The sequence below is a fragment of the Diadema antillarum genome, unplaced genomic scaffold (genome assembly GCF_040938485.1).
Source record: "Diadema antillarum isolate AM-2024a unplaced genomic scaffold, OU_Dant_1.0 scf00000016, whole genome shotgun sequence".
NCBI lineage: Eukaryota > Metazoa > Echinodermata > Echinoidea > Diadematoida > Diadematidae > Diadema > Diadema antillarum.
Genome location: NW_027270905.1, coordinates 916,217 through 940,899, shown reverse-complemented (window position 1 = coordinate 940,899; position 24,683 = coordinate 916,217). Strand labels below are relative to the sequence as shown.

At 42.0% G+C, this 24,683-nt stretch overlaps 1 protein-coding gene across 3 annotated transcripts in view; it reads left to right on the top strand.

The window, feature by feature from the left end:
* The window catches only part of LOC139725213 (atrial natriuretic peptide receptor 1-like), a 457,948-nt gene that overhangs the window by 186,344 nt on the left and 246,921 nt on the right, over window positions 1-24,683 (top strand). Inside the window, exon 1 of one of the 3 annotated variants that reach the window (XM_071636307.1) lies at window positions 20,482-22,670. The exons of the other annotated variants lie outside the window; for them this stretch is intronic. Within the exon in view, the coding sequence (XP_071492408.1) occupies window positions 21,908-22,670 (763 nt within the window). The 5' untranslated portion in view covers window positions 20,482-21,907. Of the gene's footprint in view, window positions 1-20,481; window positions 22,671-24,683 lie in introns of those variants that run through there. 3 annotated transcript variants of the gene reach the window in all.

The window sequence follows — 24,683 nt, the reverse complement described above, 5'->3', positions numbered from 1 at the left end:
TAGAATATATAAAGATAGGAAGAAAAATAGAGTTAGAAGAGAGAGAGAGAGGTTCAATTTAACTTAGGTGTAATATTTGGTGACATAGTAGACTAATAATAACAAACATTCGAAATCTGGTGGCTCTATAATCTATTGAGCATAAATAAAATTGTCATAGAGATCTTGTGTTGAGAGATGTAGCAATACAGGTAATTGTGCAAATCATGATAATCGGGAGAGAGGCTGCAGTCAACACTCACTTGCAGTATATAGTCAGTCGTATCCGACCAAGCCTTGCTTATTATTTTGATATTATACATACCTTATATATTGTTGCTTGAACGTCAGCATTCATAATTGGCATTAAAATACTACTTGCGAATAGGGCGCGCTGTTGGAATCATCCGCACATGTAGGTCGACGATGTAGTGGCACTTTACACACATCCAGTCACATTTTATGTTGTGACGTTGGCCATTGCCGCAACCGCCAATTTCATTTCATTTAAAGGTCAAATACCTGCAATTGATGCGCAGCGGCTACCGGTACAGCGACCCCACCGGCGGCATCATTTCCAATGACACATAACTTTGGCAAAGGACAAGATTCAATGTCGGAAGGAGAGTCATATTTTTGACGAGTCACGTTGCAATAAATCTTACGTCATAACTCTGTTGATATCACGTGACATGCATCAGAGTGGAGTGCATTAAAGAAAGGGAACATGGCTTCCGTGGAATGTCAAAGCCCGTCAAAGCCATCAAGTATTGATGACATGACTATTAGACATGGATCTTCTTAACACTCGTCAGGAGAGATAAGATAACAGGACAGTCCCCATGTTGGTTCGAGGTGCATTCGTCCGTGACCAAACGCCTCGTGGTGACGACAATCACATGAAAACGAGGTCGCCATGGGAACGAGAAAATGACTTGGGGAGGGCGAGGAAAAGCGGAGAGTGTTCAGACACCCAATAACCACCTCCCCTATCGTTTGAATAATTCAGCGGGTCGGTGATGAGGGGGATCCTTTTTCCCATTTTTCCTTCGCACAATTTGTGCACTTTTGACACCCTGCATTTACTTTGAATACCCTTATCCTCCCTCCCGCCACCTCCCCCTACCTTGCCAGCCCGTCGTGTGTATGCAGGCGGAAAAAAACAATTACACGTTCAGCTCCAAAAAAGATTCCTCCCCCTCCCACCCCACCCCACTATCCATCTTACTCGTCAAACGCTGGTGCATGTGATGTGACGGCCCTATTTCTCCGTGCCTGGGTTAGCTGAAATATTAATCATCGTCATGAATCTTTGAAGCCGCTCTGAATTGCGTTAATAGAAAAACAAACCCAACATTGGCAGGAGGCTAATGCTACTGCTAGAAAGAAAGAAAAAAAAAGTGTAAAATAAAAAAGGAGGGAAAGGCTCGTGTATTGACCTCCTTGAATCGGGGAGACGACAAGTTAAAGTTTTGTTGTTATTGTCCATTTTTCGCACCATAATCACATGAAAGATTATGCTTTGCGTCAAGCATGCGCAGAACAAATTTGAATTCTGGTTTCCTTAACGAGAATGAAAAACAAAAACAGGGGGGGCCCTAAACCAGTATAGATGGCATATCTGACAGGTCTATAATTCATTGTATGCTACTGTGTTAAGAATTGGATCATGCAGTACTACAGGCCTGAAAGTGTAGTGTAATATACATGTATTTTTTCTGTCTCATTTGGATTAAAAGGGGGGCATCTTATATGCGTAATATGAACCTTACATTCTTCGTCATTGATGAAACGAAATGCAAGCGTCTGAAACTAAGAAGTAAAAGTCTTCGGGTCTTTTTTTTTCTGCAAAGAGGTATCGTTTTACAACTAATGTGATGGGGATCTGTGTTATTTGATACCATGAGCCCGACTTAGCACAATGGCTGCATGAGTACCGATTCCATTTCCTGTCACTCGGTTACCATGGTAACAGCTCTTCAGAATGTTCTACCTGTGTGTTCCCGCCTTTGCAGTTCAGTGTTCCCAATCTCTTTTGAGGATATAGGTAACTGTTATTGTGTCAAGACTATGCGATACGAACAGGTCTTGAAAGTGTAACCGAACTTGACCCAGCTTGTGTGTGTAGAAAATATACAACATTAATGCAAAGAATGAGGTTGGCATTCTATGTTTTCTTATGCCCATGTATAATTCAATTGAAGTACATGTACCCGAAGGGATGTGTCCTACTTTGACTTGCATTTTACAAGTTACCTGACTGGACTGTGTACTCACACAGTGATGGAAGATTACAGAAATGACAAAAGTTTCACGGAAAAAGACCCATCCATAGCTTGTTCTCTTTCTCTCTTTGCCTGTTCATTAATTTGTTTTTCTATTTCGCTCACACATGTCCCCGATGCCCCCCCCCCCACACACACACACGCACAAACACCAACACGAACGCAACGGTGGAGTCACATGTTCCCACGAGACACTGGTGGCGATTAAAAGCGTGAAAAGTCTGCGTGACCGGGATTGTATAGCGCAGGCTTCTCAACAGGTTGAGCACATAAATGGTATAGCATCGGATTGACGTCGTCTGCTTAGGTTATTGCTATGTGCGCCGTACAAACCGCTTTGACTACACGTTCTTTCATGATGCACAACTATCCCCCTCACTTCTCAAAATGTCATTCTAGTCACATGCCTAGTTTGCCTTCGGTAACAAAAATAAAAGAGAATTTCATAGAATTTTTGTTTTTGCTCTTACAAAGTTTTCCAATTCCATAGACGCCTGTCGTGGGCGTACTTCAATCTTCTACAGTGCAGTTTCTTATCTACAGAAGCAAAGGGAGGTAGTTTTGTATGCTATGGACACGTTATAGGTATTGTGACATTTCATTTTCGTCTCTCCCTCCATATTCTTGCAATTAGCATTAATATGTATACTGCTAAAAAGAGCGATTCATTCCAAGTGTCTGCGTTTTTATGAGCACACACGCACGCGCACACACACTTTTTTTCATGATATTTTTTATTTGAATTCCGTTTAATGTCACCATCGTTTTCACAATGAAACGATTAAAAGCATTCAAGTAAATCTACGTAATCAAACTGAAAAACTTCTGCTTAATCGGAGAAGATACACAAATACAAATAAACACACACACATACAAAGACACGCACACACACGTACACACACACACACACACACACACACACACACACACACACACACACACACACACACACACACACACACGAATCACCCTCACGTTTATTAGGCGATGCATGTTCTGGTAGCATCAGAAATTGGTAAGTACACCGACTCTTCCTTAATATTCTGAAGTTTGCATGTTGCATGTATAGCTCGTATGCTACGTGCAGCATATCAAAAGTTGGAACATTGTGACATGAGTCAGTGCACACATACGCATACTCACACATACGCACACACACACAGACACATATTTGTTCCTTTGTTTTGTGTTTTTGCTCACAGCAAATATGCCTTGAAATAGCAGGTATAAATGAGAGAGGGGGCGGAGTCAATCAAACGAGATCGAAACGAATAACCTTCGTTAGAAGGACAAAACAGTTTCTGCTTGGAAATCTCCACACATGCCCACAACGAGGTCGTCTGCAACCATGCAACAGTATTGAGCGTGAAGGCTATCGAGCGTGAAGGCTCGATCATAAAAATCATATAGAGTGATCGATATCATCGATTATTCAGACTCCTCCGGAGAATGACGCGTTACAATTTGCCTAGCAAATATCGTTGGAAATGGTGCGCTAAGGAGAATTTAATGGATGTGAATAATTGTCACTCTCTCCGCGTCTCAATGTTCCATTTTCATGTTCGCTCATCGATAAAACCAATTAGCGGTAGACATGACTCGGTGCACAGTACGATGATGTGTTAATGGGTTAACATTGTGCCAGTGACAGATTTATTAGTGTATATAAAGATGGTCTCGAGTCTCTGTAAAGTTTCTCAAATTTGCTGCGAGAATTCAGACTTAGCGTGACAGTTGTGATCATCAATTTTACCAATTTAAAAACAACCATCTAGAGATGTCAACGTGGCTGAAATGTGCTGCGGATATATGTATTTTTCACCCAACTATGTAAATGTCTTCTGTGTCTTCATTGTATAGGCGATTTACATTGATTTAATGTGCCACTTGCACAGCGTGTATGCCACTGTAAAACTGTTGTTCGACAATCGAAGCCTGTGATAATCAGAAACAAGGGTTGCACAATCCACACACAATTAAAAGGAAATGTCGTAAACATATTATGTTATTATGTGAACATTCTTGACGTCTGCCATGCAGAAGACCTGCAATCAACTAGACATGTCGGTTTTATTTTTCTAGTATTATTTTTGACACAGTTTTTCGTCTTCAGCTTCGTGTAACAAAATGGTACAGCCAAGATGGCGTCGTTTCCAGCTGCAAATTGTTCTAAGTGGCGCTTTTATGATCCCTTGCTGTTCAAAGTCTTCTCCCATTATGTCTAATTAGCGGGTTAGCGAGATAACAAATCGAGATTTTGGCGCACATTACAAAATGACCACTCTCATTAATCGTCCAATAATCGCCGCTTAATTTCATTTCGGCTAACCGAGATTTTTCTCCCAATCAGGGTATGTATTTTGGCGGTGTCGAATTAGGCACATAGCTCATTTGCGTAATGGCTGTACATGAAGTGTGATTATTACTTTAGGCGGTATACTAAAAACATAGCTCATTCTTAATAGACTAATATGCCTGAAGTCGACACAGAGTTTCATCTCAGATATTAAATGAGTTCTTACAGACGGCGATGCAAAATAAAGACGAAAACAAACGCAGATAAACCAGCACTAAGTCATGACCACTGTCTTGAATTCCACGATCCGCAAAATTATCATGGGAATCAATTCGTAGTGGTTTCATGTTTGTGTATGTGCGGGGGGGGGGGTGGAAAACAATGGCTGAAAGCTATTTGATTCATTTAACATTTTTCTGGATTCCCATTATAAAAATAATAATAATAGTCATTATAGTAATAATAACAATAATAATAATAATAATAATAATAATAATAATAATAATAATAATAATAATAATAATAATAATGATAAGAATAATAATACTACTAATAATAAGATAATGTTGGTATCGAGGATATGATGCTCACTGATTACATATGATGCGATCATGAGTATTTCTCCTGAGTATACATTCATATCCGTTCACGTTCCGTTAAGATTTAGAAACTCATTGCTGTAATGGACGCCAAATCTGTCTGTGTACTAAGTCTCCATACACAAGAATAATGGAAATTGATTGCCGTCAGTACTATTTAATCTGGGTAATCACAAATCTCTGAAATGTCTAGATGCAGCATTTCGACCCATGGATCATCGGCAGACAAACCTGTACAAGGAAAAAAAAATCTTTAGAATCGTGTGCTTTGAGAGCTACTGAAGTGAGTATGGGTGCACGTCACAAGACCGACACCCACAAGTCATACAGCCCACGAATCATACAGCCCATGAGTCATACAGCCAGCGAGTTATACAGCTCACGAGTCATACAGCCCATGAGTTCGACACTAAGCTAACAAGGCCCACGAGACCGACACATTAAGCCCCGTGTTGTATCTGTCGAACTCGGGGGCTGTTTTTACCTAGTGTCGAACTCATTGGCTTTATTTGCCTAGTGTCGAACTCATGGGCTGTATGTCTCGTGAGTTGTATGTTTCATGGACCTGTTTTAAATGTCGAACTCGTGGGCTGTATGACTCGTGGGTGTCGGTCTCGTGGGATGATCCAGTGAGTATGAGTGTAGGTATGAGTGTAGGTTGGGATTATTTCCCGCTTCAAGTAAGAGGCGTTGGAGAGCGGTGTTTGAGAGATGCAGCCCTTGAACCATAAAATGTTGGGCCAATAGAATAAGTTATGCCAGTGGTGACTTTTGAGAAAGATACATAAATAGTCAGATAAGGGACACGACTTCGTTGACGAGTCAGTTTCATTTCTCAGCCGCCATTGCTACTTGAGCAGTGCTGACAGCAGATAGATATCCAAATGAGATTGACAGAGATGGAGGGAGGGAGGGGAAGCGCTGGGGGTTCCCTATGAGATCCAAATCCTCAGACAATTGACCCTCGAGGTATATATGCACAGTACTCATGAGTGAACAAAGTGTTGACAGGACCTTTAAAAAAAAACCAGCCCACTCACCACGGCTGCCGATACAAAAGTTTTGATATTAACAAAACAATATCTGACATATATTGTTTGTTATTGCGATTGAAACCAACCCTTTTTGTCGGAGCATCTATAAAAATCTGCTCTCGTATTTCGCTGCCGATGTTAGCTGAATCGATGAATATCAGTGATTCATAATCGAAATGCTGAGCAACGGCCAGATAAACTCATATTATGCTCGTGGAATCGGGGTGTATTTTTTTTCCTTCTTCGTAGCAATGTATTCACAGCGCATTCGAGGACAACTCTCCAAGGCGAAACTCGAGCTGAATACCAATAGTTGCTTAGTGGACCCTCAATTGTGTGATTAATTTTTTTTTTCTCCTGTTAAGGGGCAGTTTCGTTCCATCATGTCTTCCCGAGGAACGCGATACGACGGATGCACAAGAGGGATTCTGACGGCGAGATTGTTTTCAGCGGTAAACGATCTCCTCAAGCGATCGCCTAGACATTCATCAACAGTTAGTGACCAGATTACACGCCTTCACTCCTCTGCTGTTCGCTACAGTAGTTAGCCCCATGATCAGTAACCTAGTCACATTTTCTCCAGATCGCCAAGTGTACATCAAACCACGGCCGCGGGGAAAAACGCTCGTGCTCTCCTCCCATTTTCCTCTCCCCGATCCCCAGCTCCCCGAATCCTCCGTCTCATTGTCAACTAGGCGAACAAGTCTCGAAAAAATAAAACACGGGAATAGACGATCAAAAAGAAAAAAAGAAATGGCAATAATGATGATATTAAAAAAAAAAAATCATGCTTGAGACACTCTTCTTCGTTGCCATCGACTGACCTTCTCGAGGTATCCGGGTTTGTGAACGTCGGGAATCAGGCAGGAGGTCCCAAGCTACGCGGATCGTGTGCTCTTGAGTAGAGCTCAACCTGATGGGAGGCACGCTTTCCGCATCACCAATGACGCCATGAGATGGTGATGCACTTTGGAGGGGAGGGGGGGGGGGGGGAGGAGTCGAGAATCTCCTCTTTTGCTCCAGTTCGAGCAAAACAAGAAAGCAAATATCAGCAGAGCAGAATAACACAGTGGCATCAGGGACTGACTGTTTTGGCACGCGAAGAATTAAAAGCAAATAATACAGCAACAGAGAGGGAATCTGGAGCTCCTCAAGTATAGAGTATTAGGTTTGATATAAAAGACATTATCAAGAGAAGTTTTATGGCACTATACAGACAAAGTCAATTGGGCAAAGTCAACACGACCCAGTCTGCTGCATTAACAGACGCACTGGCATTGGACATAATATCATGAAAGGCACAAATTTCTACCAACTCTGCTTGGTGCTTTTCCCCCGATAACTTTATCATCTTTAATATCACATTTCGTCGATGGGGAAAAAAACAGAAAGACGCCAGTAAATTAAAATGGTAGATCAGTTTGAGTTTGGATAGAAATCGGACTCATACTAATATGATTATAACGGCTTAAATTAATGACAGTGAGTCATCTCACGTCAAGTCCCTAGACCTAGATTTCTAGTCGCCTGAGTCACGTGATCGTCGCATGGCTCGTATACGTCACCTCCATTTTACTGTGCGCGCACACCGACAAATAGACAGGTGTACACGCCTCACAATGATCAATTTGATAGAAATTTCAAACGCAATGTTTTCCGTATATGGAAGTTTGTATGTCAATGTGTGGTCGCACACAGGCAAAATATTATGTTCTTTGAACAAACTGATGATAACTTTGATAATGATGAATAGATTAAATCAAGTCACAAGAGTACGAAGTGGTGGCAATGATAATATTTTGGTCACACCCGACGCTACACCGACAGTTTTGGGACTGTCTCTTACTTCTGACACATTCCAACAAGACGGGAAAAGAAGATGAGAGGATTACACGTTCGGACGGGGAGGGGGGGGGGGGTGGTTACCATCCGTGGAGTTCAACGCCTATCTTTGTGTACATTGTCCTCAAACATCGGCGTGTGGCAGCGATTTCTATAGGGTTAAACGAGCGCGCAATTTGAGAGACGAGCAACAGAAACGTGTCGGCGATTATCACATCTGCTCAGGGGGGTTGTCTCTCCCACCAATAGCTCTATCTATCTTCTCTTTCTTTCTTTCATTCTCTCTCTCTCTCTCTCTCTCTCTCTCTCTCTCTCTCTCTCTCTCTCTCTATTCTTTTTGAATCAGGATAGGCATTCGATCAGGAAAAGCAGTCGACGAGAGAAGGATGGCGAGGGGGTTCACATCGCTTCGACTGTTTTCAATCATTTCGTAGGCTGCGTGGCACTCGCCTCACCTATTCCACTCTGTCTGTTTCCTGCTAGCTGGCAAGCTACCATATACTCACAAACACACACAAAAACACATGAATGTCCTTACACATTGCATATATATGTATATATAATGATATAATAAATATAGATGTGATACAAATTGCTAAGATACTGATAGATGGATAGAGCTGATAAAGCGAAAGAGAGAACATCACGATTTTATAACTTAGTGTCTCTAGTACTCGTACACAAAATCATATAGTGGCTTATTACGATATATTTATAATATTCCACGAGTATGCGTTTGTGTGCGTTTGTGTGTGTGTGTGTGTGTGTGTGTGTGTGTGTGTGTGTGCACAATCTAGAACAGTGTGCCCATTCGATGCCACGACTATTCTACAAAATTCCATCCTACATTATACAACTTACTCCGACGTGAAGGTAGGATTTATTAAAAACAGAAAAAAAACAGAAGAAGGAAAGAAAAGAGCAACAACTTCAATTTCACCCAGCAAGCTTACTCTTGCAATATCAGAGCTACCAACTCTCCCTGATGTAGCGGAGACTCCCTGCAAACGGAAATGTCGCTTCATTTCCTGACAGGAGAATACCATGTACCTCTCTGAGTCAGGTATTATTTTTGCCTATACTGACATGCACGTGTCATTATAGGCGAGTATTTTTCACGATGCTATATGTTTAATCTCCGTGATTCCAATATGGATACGTTGGCAGGTCTGCAATGATATACCCAGACCAGAGTGTGTTTTCACATCGACCCAAATTCTTCTATCGTATCTGTAAAAGTGTGTGTAGTACTTTCTGTATAGTCCGACAGTCCTTTGTAGTCTACTTTAGATCAAGCCTACGTTGTGGTTGAATCAGTCTGAGCACCTTTAGTCAGTTTCTTTGAAGCACGAATTGCATGGCGACTTCATGTCCCCTTTTACGATGATTATTTTTAAAGTTTTTATATCGGTGTTCCCCCATGACCATGAATAGAGTACTGTAGGATAGGTTTACCAGATTACTTACATTGCTTTAGGCCACAGTGGACCCATTCCAAGTCGTTTTCCGCTGCGATGCTTTCCACCATATATAGCGGCTTTCTTTTTGCAGACCTCGGGGGGAAGTGATGTCCGTGGATGAATGGAAATGGTGACAAACACGGAGTTATACAAAAAGAAAGAGCTCCCCCCCTGTGAGTTTAAACAATCGAAGTTCGTCATACATAAGAATGTAATCTCATCTTTTCTCTAATTCTCTCCTTCTCCTCTTTTCCATCTTATTCTCCTCTCCTTTTGCTCACGCTTACTTTCTCCCTATCTCTCTATCTCTATCTATCTATTTATCTATCCATCTATCTATCTATCTATCTATCTTTCTATCTATCTATCTATCTATCTCTCTATCTATCTATCTTTCTATCTATCTATCTAACTTATCTATCTATCTAACTAACTATATCTATCTATCTAACTATCTATCTATCTATCTAACTATCTATCTATCTATCTATCTAACTATCTATCTATCTATCTAACTATCTATCTATCACCTTTCTCTTCTCTCTTTGATATAATAATAATTCTCTCTTTATCTCATTTCATCTCTCATCTCTCTCTTCATCATGTACTTAGTACATCACATCTTCTCTCCATCTCCATTTCTTGCTTTTAGTTTCGATGTGTTTGTTGTTGTTGTTGTTTTTTTTGTCGGTCTTCATTTATCTTCGGGGACCAAGGTGTACCGCTTCAATCTCTCACATATCTTAATGATAAGCTGTTTCGCAGGTGTTCCTGAATAAGATTGTTCATTATGATAATGTTCCATCGGGATCCCTGCAGGACTGTGGCCGTTTGTATTGAACTCTCACGGTCCCTCCGCTTTCTTTCGCATGTGTTTCAATTCATCCCGTTGTCATTAGCGACTGTGTGGAGTGTAATATACTCCATGAAGTTACTTTGATATAACGACAAAACTATTTGGAAAGAGAGAGAGGGGGGGGGGCGGTCATCAGAAACAGATGACATTATCATGTTTATTGGGACGTCTCCGCTCTCAGGTGCTGTAGATAATACCTGCTGATGACAAGCATGCTCGACATCAGACTTTTAGTACTGACTGAATTACAGCCCACACACATACATATACACACATGCAAACACACAAACACAAATACACATATATGTAGGGCCTAACACACACACACACACGCACACACACACACACACACACACAACCACACACAAACAAACAAACAAACAACAACAACAAAACATTTTTCCCCCAAGTCAGACCAAAGTTGACGTGTCCAAACCTCAAAAGAGGACCGACATTCTTCGGTAAAAATAAATAAAGAAATAAAGAAAAACAAAACAACAACCCTCCCCCCCCCCCCCGCCCCCTCCAACAAGCAAAAGTGACACATGGAGTTTGATAATGTCATTGATGTTACGTGGAAGAACATCACTGACATGAACATTGTGAAAGTGACAGCTGTATCGTGTGCATGTGAACGTCTCACGCATGCCACTATGTATGTCTGTCTGTGCCTGTGTACATTGTGGTCCTTTCGTAGACAGGTTGTGATCACAAGTGACAGGCGGTTGTTAAATATTCGTTTTGTCCCTGTACGGCGATGAATTCCATTGCTCGTGTGTACTCAGGAAAGAACTCACCCCCTGTCGCAAACCCGCATGTTTTCAATTTCGCAAACTTGTCAACGCCGGTATAACGGATAGTCGGCAGCCACGAGTATCGGCCCGGAGAGTACCGGCTAGTCTTAATAGAATTAGCCGGCCCAATTAGCAAAGCAAACATTTTAGCATATTTGTCGATGTTGATCAATCATCCGGCGACGCCGTATCAAGAATGTTCTTCGCGAATGTCATTTTTCCTTCCTTCTTTTTTTTTCTCTCTCTCCCTTCCATCTCCCTTTCTCTCTCTCTCTGTCTGGTGATTTTAGTTTGCTATTGTTTGTCTTTTTGTTACACAGCCCTTTGCCGAAACATGTCAGGCGAGTCTTTGTCCGCCTTAACTCTCTCTGTGCGGCAATGGATGTCAATAAGCTTTGAATATGTAGTCATCTTTCAAGGCTTTAACTGAAACTATAGAACCGGGGCTGAGAAGACCCACTCATCACCTATAGCCTCTTGTAGACACGGCCCTGACGCCGTAGGTGTCCGTGATGGAGTCGATATCGAGGAGAAACTTATGTCTCGCTTAATTCCAGAACGAAAGAAGGAAAGAACCCTTGAAATTTCATTGACCAATTTGTTTGGCTATCTTTGCAGCGATTTGATTTTTTTACATCATATTTATACATAGATAAATCGTGTCTTATGAATTTATTTAAACAAAAATTGGATCAGGTGTCAAGCGGCCCTCGACGTAAGCGCCTCTGGTTATCTGGCGAGCGAAGGGAGCCCGAATTTTTGCTTCTATACCACAGAACTCTTATGTAGAGTTCTGTGCTCTATACCGACTCTACGAACTCCAACAACGCCAGGGTTGCTCTTCACCAAAACATGGTGGTAGGTTGGGACTGGATCACTCTCCTTGGTACCTGCAGTCTGTTAAAACGTGTTTTCATAATAATGAAGATTTTAAAACATGCAGAAGTGTCATTTGTCTAGATGAAAGTAGAATGAAAGACTACCTCAAGATTGTTACCTTAAAGGGCGGGAAGGGAGGGGGAGGGGACGGGAGACGGAGAACGTGTGATTTCATGGTAAATCTTCAGGGTAAGCAAGGTAAGGGATGATGGCGCAATCTCTGTGCTGTACATTGTACATCCATTTCAAGTTTTCTGCCTAACGACATAATGATATTCATAATCAGAGTGTAGCTTAGGGAGGTGTATAGTTACCGAGTACCCGAAATACGTACAAAGCAAAGTAAGTCGTATGCTTTTGCAGCGAAGGATCACATTATTCATTGAGTATAGCAGAGAAAATTGTTTCTCAATCCGGAGCACATTATGGTTTATAGAAAGACAATCTATTCTCGTCGAAGAGTTTGGGAGAGGGGATTTAATCCAATTATTGCCAAAGGCGGAATGCCATTTACGCTAATAGTAATCGCAAGAACAATGTATATCAAATTTCATGAATTTGAACAATGTATATCATCATACAATGTTATTCTCATAGACTGGTTCAGAGAGGGTTTAGCCGAATTATCTGAAAGATCTCTTTGGAGCACAAGATGGCTGCAAAAATCTTTTGAGATTCATTCACGCATTTATTTTCATCCTGCAGTTACCGGTGATTATTTGAGTACATACGTATTGGTTGCGTCATCATGGAGATGTTATGTATTAATGACGATTACACTATAGGTTTATGAACTGATTTGCCATGAAGGTCGTAACAGCAATAAAACCTATATACGCAACTAATTTTTCTTTTCTTCACTCACTCTCTTTGTCTGGTCTTTTGTGTAAATGGATGGGATTTAATTATCTGCAAGTGATTCGAGGATGCTGCGTGGATCGTGTGTCTATAGATTCCCCGACATCCTTGTCCAGAGTCAATTTAGTGACCCTACTGCCTTTCCAGAAGCATGCGAGTATTGTAATATCTATGGTAGGAATTCAGTTTGTAGTTTATGCATTCCAGGACCAATAAGCCCCCGAAGGTTTTTTAACCATCTCCAAAACAAACTCGGAATATTCATGTCACGGCGCACTATATAGTTCTCGACACACGTATTATAAGTTCGATGGCGGCGATAAGGGCATTTGACATCTGGAGCTGTAATGGCGCTGTTTTGTAGCCCCATGCGTTATGACGGAAGAGGATCTACAGTCGAGGGGGACGTGCTAGCATTTAAATGCCACCAGAGAGAAACATCTATAATCTATCTGATTTAAGTCACTGATGTATTGCTAACGGATTTGAGATCAGAAGAGGGAAGGAGGCCGACCGTGTTCAGGTAGTCGTTTCGAAAAGTGCGAATACCTGTATACCGTCGGCACGGATTATTCTAACCCACGCCCTGTGCAAAATGTACAGGGGGTTATTGAAACGCGCGAAAGGAAAGGTCGAGCTTGCAACATTACTTATGCCGGAAACTTATCTCGCCAAACGCTGTGACGACGGGTATACATTTCGTTTCTCCATATGGAGTCATTTGTATCATCGACAGTGGTTTCGTTTTAGACCATTTTAGACGTGTACTGTGGCCTTAGCGAGAAAATGCTGGTAGGAGATAGATCTCTCTACTTAAGTCTGCATTCACTGCCCTGTGTTAGAAAACAACTTTAACTTCATCAGGTGTGAGTTTCTTCAGTTTGTCTCCCTCTACAAATTTAATTTGTTAGTTGCGTTAGTTGCGATCTTAACAAATTCAATTTGTAGAGGGAGACAAACTGAAGAAACTCACACCTGAACTTTCATCCCTATGAATAATATCTTTCTTTCATTTATCCTATGCTTTGTCCGCCTTGGACTACTTGATATAACAATGTCGGAATTTCGGAGCTTGGGTATTTGTTCCATGTTCATCGTGTCACTGCCGGCAACCAGGGACAGCCTGGTGGTAGTGTCGCTGCCCGGAAAGCAGTAGATGACAAGTTCGAGTCCCACTGGTTCCTTTTTTCCGACATGTTTGTTAATTACAGATCAGCAGTTGCGATCTTAACAGATTTAGTTTGTCGAGGGAGACAAACTGAAGAAACTCACACCTGAACCTTCACCCCTCTGAATGATATCTCCCTTTCATTAAATTCATCATCAAACTACCCAGAGGACTGTCTGCCTGGTCACGATTATGTTTTCATGTCTGTCGTTAATGATGCCGTATTAAACATCATCCTCATATCAATATCTCCGTTACCATATCGAATTCAGTACCGACACTGATGATGGAATGCATAGACTTTGCAGCCGAGATACAGCCGAGATAATGATCATCGTCAATATCATATAGCAAGGTGACGTAACGAGGCAGGTCCCCGCATATCCGTCTGGCATCTCGACTTCATAGAATCTCAAAATGCAAATTGGTCCAAACCAAGGTCACAAGATCCCAGGAAATATAATAGCCATAAATGACCACAGGGCGCAATCACTTGTTAAATAGGCCGTAATACTAAATGACCCAAACCATTTCCCTCTCTAGCCAATGACGTGACGAACTTATATTGTGCCATCACTTAAATTCTTCCTTTAAAATATATTTCATTTTTCGTTCAAGGATGAAAGCACCATAGAGATATTATGTTGGTTATCACACATAGTAATGAATACATTTATACCTCAATGATAATATCATTTTCTGAATGTATATTCGGAAGTGTCACGATGACCCATACTTACGAGACAGCGCACGGTGTAAATAGTATGATTCTCTGTTACGTTTAGATAGTCCGATGTTGGTTTTTTTTTTATGTGTGAAATTTCTTCCAGGTTATTGATTCCGCGACACGCTGCTTTCTAGCTCGAGAAAATTTCATGAATGGCTCCATCACAACCCGGCCATGCCATTTTGAGTATTCTGCGATGTACCCTGTATTTACAAAGCTACCATTCTAAGATCTAGAAAAGCAACAGAAAAAAAAAATCTTCAAAATCTGGGTACGCTTCAGCAACTCTTATCAGGTATTGCATTCCTACTTCCTTCCATTTTCTTCAAGTCCAAGTATTCAAGAATGGAAGTGAACGTTGTTAAATGGGTTCAGAAAATAATTTCACAACAACTTCTTTCGAAACACACGCTCGTCACTTAAAGTAAACTGCAAATTTCATACGTGTATCATTAACAAATTCCATTCTTCTTTCCTGACCGAAGCAAGTGCCAATATAACGTATGCGGGCCTAAGGTAATTAGTCTACGGGAACGGGAGATAAACTCGATCAGTCTTCATTGTCGATACTCAGGCATTTTATGTCTTTATTGCTGAGTGAACGTTCGTAATAATGGCCAAAGCTGCATTTAGCCGCCACATTATCATCAAATTCAAGAATGGCTTTCTCCTCATCTATTCCCTCACACTCATTTTTTTTTTTTTTTGATCCACATCATTGTCGCTGAACTAGATTCAAGTTTATTTTCTCATGAGCGACAAAAGAGGAAGCCACTTTTTCTAATGAACGTTCAGCGAATGAATCGTAATTCATGTGTTGAGCGGTCTTCGCCTGATAGCACCAGGCAATATCATCACATCGGAATGGAAGGGCGGGAGATGGAGAGAAATCCCCGCTGCTTCCGCTCGGCGAGCCGGGCTTCAGCTCGATAGGGCTAATATCGATTCAATATGGTAATGGGAAGTCAAATGATGAATTAGTGTGATTACGTATATGCCTGCAGCTAGCATAATCGTACCCGACAACCAACCTTGTGCGCCCTCACCGGTATACATGATTACAATTCACTCCCCCCCCCCCCCCCCCCAATCCTTCCCTCGCCTTTTCCTCCATAAGCGCTTCGCGGTATCCAGGGATTTTGCATAACAGACATCGCCATTATACCTACTTAACAAAAATCTACTGAATCTAGGTAGACCTTAATTTATGCCACCATGAATACTTGCATAGACGTGCAGCCTGATTGCTATATTTTTGCAGGTAAGTACTCATCGGTCGTCGCTGTATAGCTTAATGTTAATCACGAGCCCCGGCTTGATTCCTTCTGGATGGATTAAATGGAAATATCACATGTCTATTTCAAGAAACTACATTGTCATATACGTCTAGACATTTAAAAATATAAATGTCAACACGGGAAAATGGCATATGCTGCCGGCCAACGAAATTCTATTGCGGCTATTTTGCACTCGTGCTAATGTACAATTTTCAGGATTTTGAAATGTTACTGCTTTGTCTCCTAACTTCTATCTTTTTTTTAATCGCCTGGCACACTCTGGAGTTTTAATCTCCTTCCAGACATCAACCATACTACTGACAATGGCAACATTATGTTGTGACGTAACGTAATGGTTACCTTGAACGAAACTTGGCAGCCTTAAAGACAGTGCCAAGGTCAAAGGTTGAAGTGTTGGAGAAATCTGTTTACCGACCAAGAGCGAAAAAAACCAATGAACCAGCCATACCTCATTAACTCTGTAATTGCTATCGGCAGCTTGTTTATATATATCGTCAAAAGTACTTTGGTGATGGTGGCCACCAGTTGGTTACAGATGGCCACCAGGCAATGACAATAATAATCAAAGACGGTTAGGGTGTAGACTTTGTGCACATTATGAATGCTTAAATCATACAACATAACGAAAGCAATGTTGAATTAGATCGGGTAGACAAGATAGCATCAGCACATTACATCGTCATTTGCTGCTGCGTGTCGTGAATACGATTAATTTTGTCATCACTGCTAGGACATCATGTAAAGCACCTTCCAGTCTGACGAACATTAACCCCACTCTACAATTCACATTACAACTGGATATCCCAGGTCAAAAAAACAGTAGAAACCAGTAAGCATTTTTAACTGGACGTTACTGGTTTTAACTGGTCTTAAATGGTTTCAACTGGTACCAGTTGAAACCAGCAAGGTAACTCCAACTTTCCAGTAACAAAATGGATCTATGGAGCTAGGATCATTTTGGGAAGAGGGAGAGAGAGAGAGAAAAAAAAACAACAACAACAGCTAACAACAAATGGTATTTTTAAATCGTCTACAGGGTGATGCTCCCTTTAAAGTGACAACCACTTGAACCGGTCGACCTGAGAAGAGAAAAACGTGACGAGTCATAATAGTTTGATAATGAGAGAGAACTTTGATAACAAAACCCCGCTGAGCGGAGAAGGGGAGAGACGGACGCTCGCTTCCGAACATAATTGGGTCTTTAACCATCGTACTCACGCCATCTCATCCCATTATCCCAGGGCTATGATAGGGATGTTTATAGGCATCTTCTAGTCAATGAGACACTCTATCAACACCATATCGGCCCTTGATGGTAGAATATATGGTCCGGTTGATGGGCAGTGACCGCACTAAATTTGCTCCCTCGCAGATACATAAAATCCCCCCCCCCCTCTCTCTCTCTCTCTCTGCTTGACTTTATCTTTCTCTTGCTCTTCTTTTTTTTTCTCTTTATCATCCCAAGATGGTTCATGGTTCGCGTATAGGTTGAACGACAATTTGGTGGATCTTCCCGTAACTGCGACTGTTGCAGTTCTGTAGATAACACTGAAGATGTGAAAATTGGATTGAATTTTATGTAAAATATACACATATTTATATCAATATATATGTAAATATGTATCATATATAGATATAGATATATATATATATATATATGTGTGTGTATATGTATATGTGTGTGTGTGTGTGTGTGTGTGTTTGTATGTATGTGTGTGCGTGTGTGTGTGTGTGTGTATGTGTGTGCGCTCGCTTGTACAATGCAATTATCAATCTAGCCTAATCATTAACTGATTCATTCACTGTCAAATTATTTACTTATTACAGACCAGTGCGAATTCGAGTGCGATCTTTTAAAAGAGCTGAGTTTTTTTGTTTTTTTTTTTTGGATTCTCTTGGCATGGTTGTGACGACCAAAAGTCATTAATATCATTTGGTTTTAGCCCTGAAGCTTTAACGGCACCGAATGATCGTTACAAACCATTGCTAACCTTACCTGATGAAGAGGTAACAATGTGTTAGGACATTGTGCTAGATTTAAACTGTACTTGACCGGTGGTCAGACAATCTTTTGACATCGACGCGCGATACCTACCTGCCCATGACCGCTACAGAAGTACCCAGCAATACTTTGGTATGTAGAAGACTCGTAGAAACTGCGTCATTTCGATCTCGTTTTAGTCCAATGGAAATCCTGAATACCTCACTTAAAACGGATATTGGCCTCCACGCTAAGAAGCCCGCGGCGCGTAACATGCCTTAACAAACAAAACGTTCGAGACGTGAGCGAAGAACCAAAGGTTATCATTCTGGCATTTTGTTTTTTTCTGCCCAAGTCAATACAAGCACATGCACACTACAATGATTTGATTACCAAGAGGCTTATCCGCTCCCCTACCAGCCACCCCCACGGCTCTGAGCTTTTCAAAGTAGTTCTTCATTCTGTGCAGAGACCATGAAACCCGGCTTTTTAGCCTTTGCCCAAACTGTATTTAAAGTGTTCTACTGAGATGATACAGTAATACATGTATCCCGATAATGCTATTAACACCTAGTGATGAGGCTCAAACGCACATTCGTGTCAAAAGGGTTGAGACCCTTCTTCCTATCAACGCGTCTGATATCTATTGTAAAATTCGTCTCAAGTGTGTATGTATGTGTGTGTATGCATGCATGGACCTACAGTAGGTCCATGGTGTGTGTGTTTAGCTGATAATAAAACGTTCAATTACCTTTGGAAGGGATGTCCCCGGTCGGCCTGGTAAACTGGTTCGCCTCTAGCTGCTCGGAATAGTTACGTATCATAAAATTTTTTCATTAAAGCCTGGGTCACACGGCAGACCTGTCTTTGAAGAAGTCCAAGATAATCATATTAATTTCCTACAGATGAGCGGATGGCTGAAATTTCAGACATTGTTGATGTACAACTGTTATTTGACATGATGCCGTGGGTCGAATACTCGATCACACCGACAATTATTATCAGATTCAGATTCAGATTCATCTTTATTGATCTATGATAGGACGTAGAAATTTTGTCAAAATATCATCAAGTTCGTTTCAGAGATCTAGAGGTGGATCACAAATCTTAACGACATGAATTAAGGAACAATTAGAGGTGAGAGAGTAATGACATTTTGTATGTATCAGCAAATCTTTGATCACCTTCGAAAAGTTATATCTTTACGATATGACGAAGAAAACATGTGGTTAATATGATGAATGAAAATCAAACAACAGATCAACGAAAATTCAGAATAAATCGTGTATGTGTGTTGGTTAGTTTGTCTCGTATGTTGAGAACAGTCATATCAAAAGTTTTCATTATGGGGAAAAAAAGGTTAAAGTAGTGATACTTTCTCCAACTCTGGTATATAGGCTTATAATGAATTCCACTCATAATGAGATTTCGGTCACATGACCGCAGGAAACTCTGCAATTACAAGGGCCGGCGTCATGCTATCATGGGTAACTGATTCATAACGTCATTACTTTCTCAATGATTTGGCCGTAACTGTGTTCTGATGTTCAGTGATTTTTCTTTTTTTTTTTAATTCTCATCTTATTCAAGATTCTCTTTACATTCCGACATTTCAAGAATCGTTCACGATGTGCCAGTTTTCATTTTTAGCAGCAGGATTCTATAGCCCTGGTTTGACCACTTACTTATCTCAAGACATTTCAGCTGACCTCATAGCTCTTAGAATGTAATTTCTTATGGAAACAGACCATCTTTCCTCGCGATTTCCACACACACACACACTCACACACAACAACAAAAACAAAAACAAAACGAAAAAAGAAACAAAACAGAAACACTAAGACATGCAAGTGCAGGGTAGAGAGATGAAAGCCGAAGTTTACTGAGTACCAGACACCATTCATTTCCATGATTTCAATCAGCTGACATCCGCTCGTGGCCCTCGAATCAGTAGACACGCCTCTCCAGACTTCTTACAGCGTGTGATCCAACCGACTGTGTGTGTGCGCGCTTGCGTGCATGTGTGTGCCAGTGTGTGGATGCTACTAGGGTCGCGGAAGAGTTTTATGTTTTGTTTGTATTTTTATTGAGGGATCCAGGGGCAACATCAACTCCATCCGTAATGGGGGGGGGGGGGTAATCAGCGATCATTTTTCTTTTTTTAGCCGTTGATATTCGTTTTGGGAAAAAGTGGATGTATGTGAGTGCGTGCTTGCGTGTGTGTGTGGGGGGGGGGAGGGGGTGGGTGTTGTCCCATCCTCATCCAAGTCCCGTTTCTCATATGTTTGCGCGCGCGCGTGCGCGTGCGTGTGCGTGAGTGTGTGTGTGTGTGTGAGTATGTGACTCCGCGGTCGCGTATATATACGAACTACGCGAAAACATTGATAGGCCAGATAAAGTAGATCAGACTTTGACATTGTGTACCTATATAATGTACCTTCTGTTAATTATTTTCGACATGATACACAGCTTACTCTTCTTCATTTAATTCTGCCTCCACGAAGAGGACTTTCTATGGTCCTTTGAGGTTTCACGGCGTGAAATTAAAGGAGATACTCCCGTCTGTGAATTTGCATTTTTCTCGAGTAACAGATAATGCCTCCTGCAAAGTCAACAACTCCACCAACAACATCAACGCTCACAATATCAGACAACGGAGCGAAATTCGCGTCTGATGTCAGATCGAAAGTAAAGAGAGATTCCACAAGTCAGTATTCATATATTCCGACACCAGTGTCGGCCCATGTCGTGCCTCGGTGATCGATGACACGGGGGCATGGCAGAAATGAGGATGTTTTACATCATTATCCCATCAAAGGCGGGCGGAAATCAATGGTGAGGTTAACCGTGCAGGCGAGCAGACCTGATATCGATAATGCAACGAGATCGTCGCAAGTTCTCGGCGAGTGCATTTCAACTTTGTGTGCCGCGGGCATCCTGTGCGCCTGCGCGTGGCAACATGTTGCCGCGTGCGTTGTGTTCCTACGAACTTCGCAGTCGAGTTATTACACACAAACTACTATCAACCAATTTCCCCTGTTATTGTTAAGGCCAAACATACCGGAAACTGACCCGGGTTTTGACTATGTGATATGAGATTAAGAACATTTTCGTTTTGATAGCACATTGAAACGCGGATATTTTATGAGTGCATTCCGCAGAAAAAGGGGGGGGGGGCAGGTAGCGTTTACTCCGCAGTATTTAACGGGCGACGTATCAAGCCAGCAGCACGGCGATAAAAGTTCGCTGTCATTCACAGCGCGACCGCTTTGCTCACACACACCAACTAGCACGAGTGGTAATACGCCCCTCGCCCTCTCTCTCTCTCTGCTATGCTACCGCTCTTTCTGTCTCTTCTCGTAAGGTTGTCTCTCATACCCGTGAATACCGCTACCACGGCGTGTTCAGCCACCTGAGCTCTCTGTTGGGCAGGCACAACGCGGATATTTCCATCTATCTACCGGGCTTTGCCTGCTATTTAGCTCCGGAGTGTCAATGCTGCCCAAATTGTATTTCATCCATTCTCATCACTGGATCGAATATCACAGCGTGATTGTTTCCATCCCGCTGCAGTCGGTGGTTTGAGCGGATGGAAAAGTTCGAGTAGGCATGCTACCATCGCGCTAACTTTGTTTACGGTAGCACTATTTCCGTATCGACACATGTCGACCGGACGGACATCAGTGTGAAGAAGCCTCCAGTGGTCTCGGACAGTGGTACTCTCACTGGGGCGGTCAAGCGTGCAGTGACCAGTGTTTGTGCCTGCAGTTCAGCCGATTCGTACCGATTGTATAGAAGAAGCTGCAGAAAGAGTCTCATTACAGCGCTGCATTGTATTCACTGTACAGAAAATGGATATGGCTGGAGCTCGTATCAGACGGGAGTGTATGATATCGGCATGGATTGCTTTGGTTGTGTTGTCGCAATATTTTTCAATGGTGCAATGTGTAGGGCTCCCAGATGGGGAGACGATCGACCTCTCTGTCATGCTGCCCAAGGATCCCTTGCCTTCTGTCAAGAGCGAGACGCCGTGGCTGCCCGAAGGCAGACATTATCCCTACCACCTCCAAATGGTCATGCCAGCCATGCGCATTGCCGTGGAGAAAGTGCAGGAGACTTTGATCACGAACCACACGATCGTCCTCCACGTCGACGACACACACTGCTGGACGAACACGGCCCAACTCGCGGCCGCCGACATATTCATCAAACACCGAGTCATGGCCTTCTTCGGCCCGGTGTGCGAGTACGCGGTGAGCCCCGTCGGCCGTTTCGCGGCTCACTGGAACGTGCCCCAGCTCACGGCTGGGGGACAGGCCCAGGGTTACTTCCAACCCCCTTTCGACGTCACCCTCACAAATGTTATGCCCCCGCACCAAAAACTCGGCAATTTCGTGGGCCAAATATTTTTACGTTATGAGTGGACCAGGGGAATCTTCCTCTACCACGACGGAGATAATAACATTCGCGACACAGTCTTTATGACGGGCCCTGTTTACACCACAGTGAGGCAGGATTTTCGCCTAAATGTCACCCATAAGGATTTTAACGAGTACCTCCCAGGTTTGGATTATGCGGAAATACTTGAGAAGGTAGTGAGACCGACTGCGCGAGGTAAGATTTTGATCTCCATATTCAAAATGAAAATGGTGTACATGATGAATTAAGATGTAATACTTCCCGACCTGTCTTGTTAATACAGTCCCACGGCTTAATCTTCACCAGCCCCATCTTCATCTTCATTTACTTTACTCAACTATCTTCATCAGCAGCATCTTCTTCTTCCTCATCTTCATCTTTTGCCTCCTCCATCTTTCTTCATCATCATGATGGTTGTTCATCAGTATGACATGAGACTAGACTGCGCTAGAAAGCTAGCGATGAAGCAAAAGTAGGGCTGCATGTACCCGAGTATGATATAAATTATGCGTGTATTAGTTTATAGTGTGATACTGGGATTCCACAGCTGATTCAATAGCACACGACATAGAAAGCTACTAGTAGCCGCAGTAATTGGTGCACGTTGGTAGAGGGGGAGGTGGGAGGAGTATAGGAGTGGTAGTGGGCGTGGTTAACGAGGGAGCAAGGGGTTAATGAGCAGGGAGGGCTTTATTGTAGCAATAATCACTAATCAAAAGGTCATCTCGAAATGGCATGTGTTGTCTTTGCGCGATGATAGAGATTGGTTACAGGTATAGCGATAATTATAATAATTCTTGATAGTATGCGAATTCTCGCTTCTTCCATAAAAACTATTCATCACGTATTCATGTTCAAAGCGCTTTCCGACGTATTATGCAAGTATACACATTCCTGATTCTGGATTCATCACATGTATTTCAGTGGATGTATGGAGCAAAATTATTCTTCAGACGACCAAGAACTTCTGTATTAGTTTGTGTCTGTTACAAATGTAAATGAATACGACATATCATATGCAGGGCAGTCAATAGTGATCGAGGCATATCAAACGAATGGTTATGTTTTCGCGTTATTAGATTTATTTTGGCGGAAGTGTAAGTGCTTTAATGTGCAGTACATTATTCCCCGGACGCCTCTACGCGCAGTGCACGAAACGAAGTAGCCAAGGTTGATTTTGTTTTTTTACCTGTGTATCTTAAATAATATTCACCGCCAGAGACAGTCATTTTTTTTTTCCTGTATAGCTGCAACGCTGTCTTATCGATTTATACGAGTGTTATTATCTCCGCGAGAAGATGGCGTTTTCTTATTTGAGCATAAATTAAATTCCATTCCCATCAGGAGAACGCTTTATTAAGTTCCAATCAAAGGAGAGGCTGCTGTTACCTTAGACGTGTAATAGTATAGTAGATACTTGCCGAGGTACGTATCCATGATTGCAACATCAACAATCACGGCAAGTTTTGAGTGACTAGTAATTATTCGCACAGAGATTCGCCTCTCGCCTGGGAATTCAACCACAATTTTGGCTGATTATCAACGTCTAGCTCTGCCGAAAATAATTAGAATGTGATGGTGTTGTTTCCGTCATTTATGTCAATGATTCATCGCTGATGCTTAATTCAAAACCTCAGAGAGGAATGGTGCAGATGTGCGACGAAGGTTTTCGGGTTTGCCTTCCCATGCCAGAACTCCGTCACTTTGACGTTGGTTTATTTAAGAAATAACGTGATCAACGCACCCTTCCCCTGGACATTTCAAGAGGATATCTTTTAACAGTCTTTGCCGGAGATGATACTATTTACCAAACAAGCAGTGAGCCCTAAAGCAATGATCATCTGCGTCCAGCGTACTCACTTCGAATCACCCCGTCCTTATTTCCAACCTCGAGTTATGATGGCATTTAAGTGAAAAAAAAAATAATGAGAGAGAAAATTCTAACAGCTTTGTGTGCTGGAACACGATCCGAATAATATGACCAGAAATGAGAAATCATTCGTTCTGATTGTTGACGCCACCAGGCATGGGAATATCTGTCACTGTTTTAACGGTACTTTGCTTTCCAGTGGGAAATTTCCTGGACTTCACCTGTTTCGTGTTCACCTCCCTTCTTCTGCGCTCGCCGTGTTTTCAGCTGCGACAGTTGCACAATGTTTAAAGGGAAAAATGAAACTGAAATATTTGTTTTATTTTTAATTTTAGTAG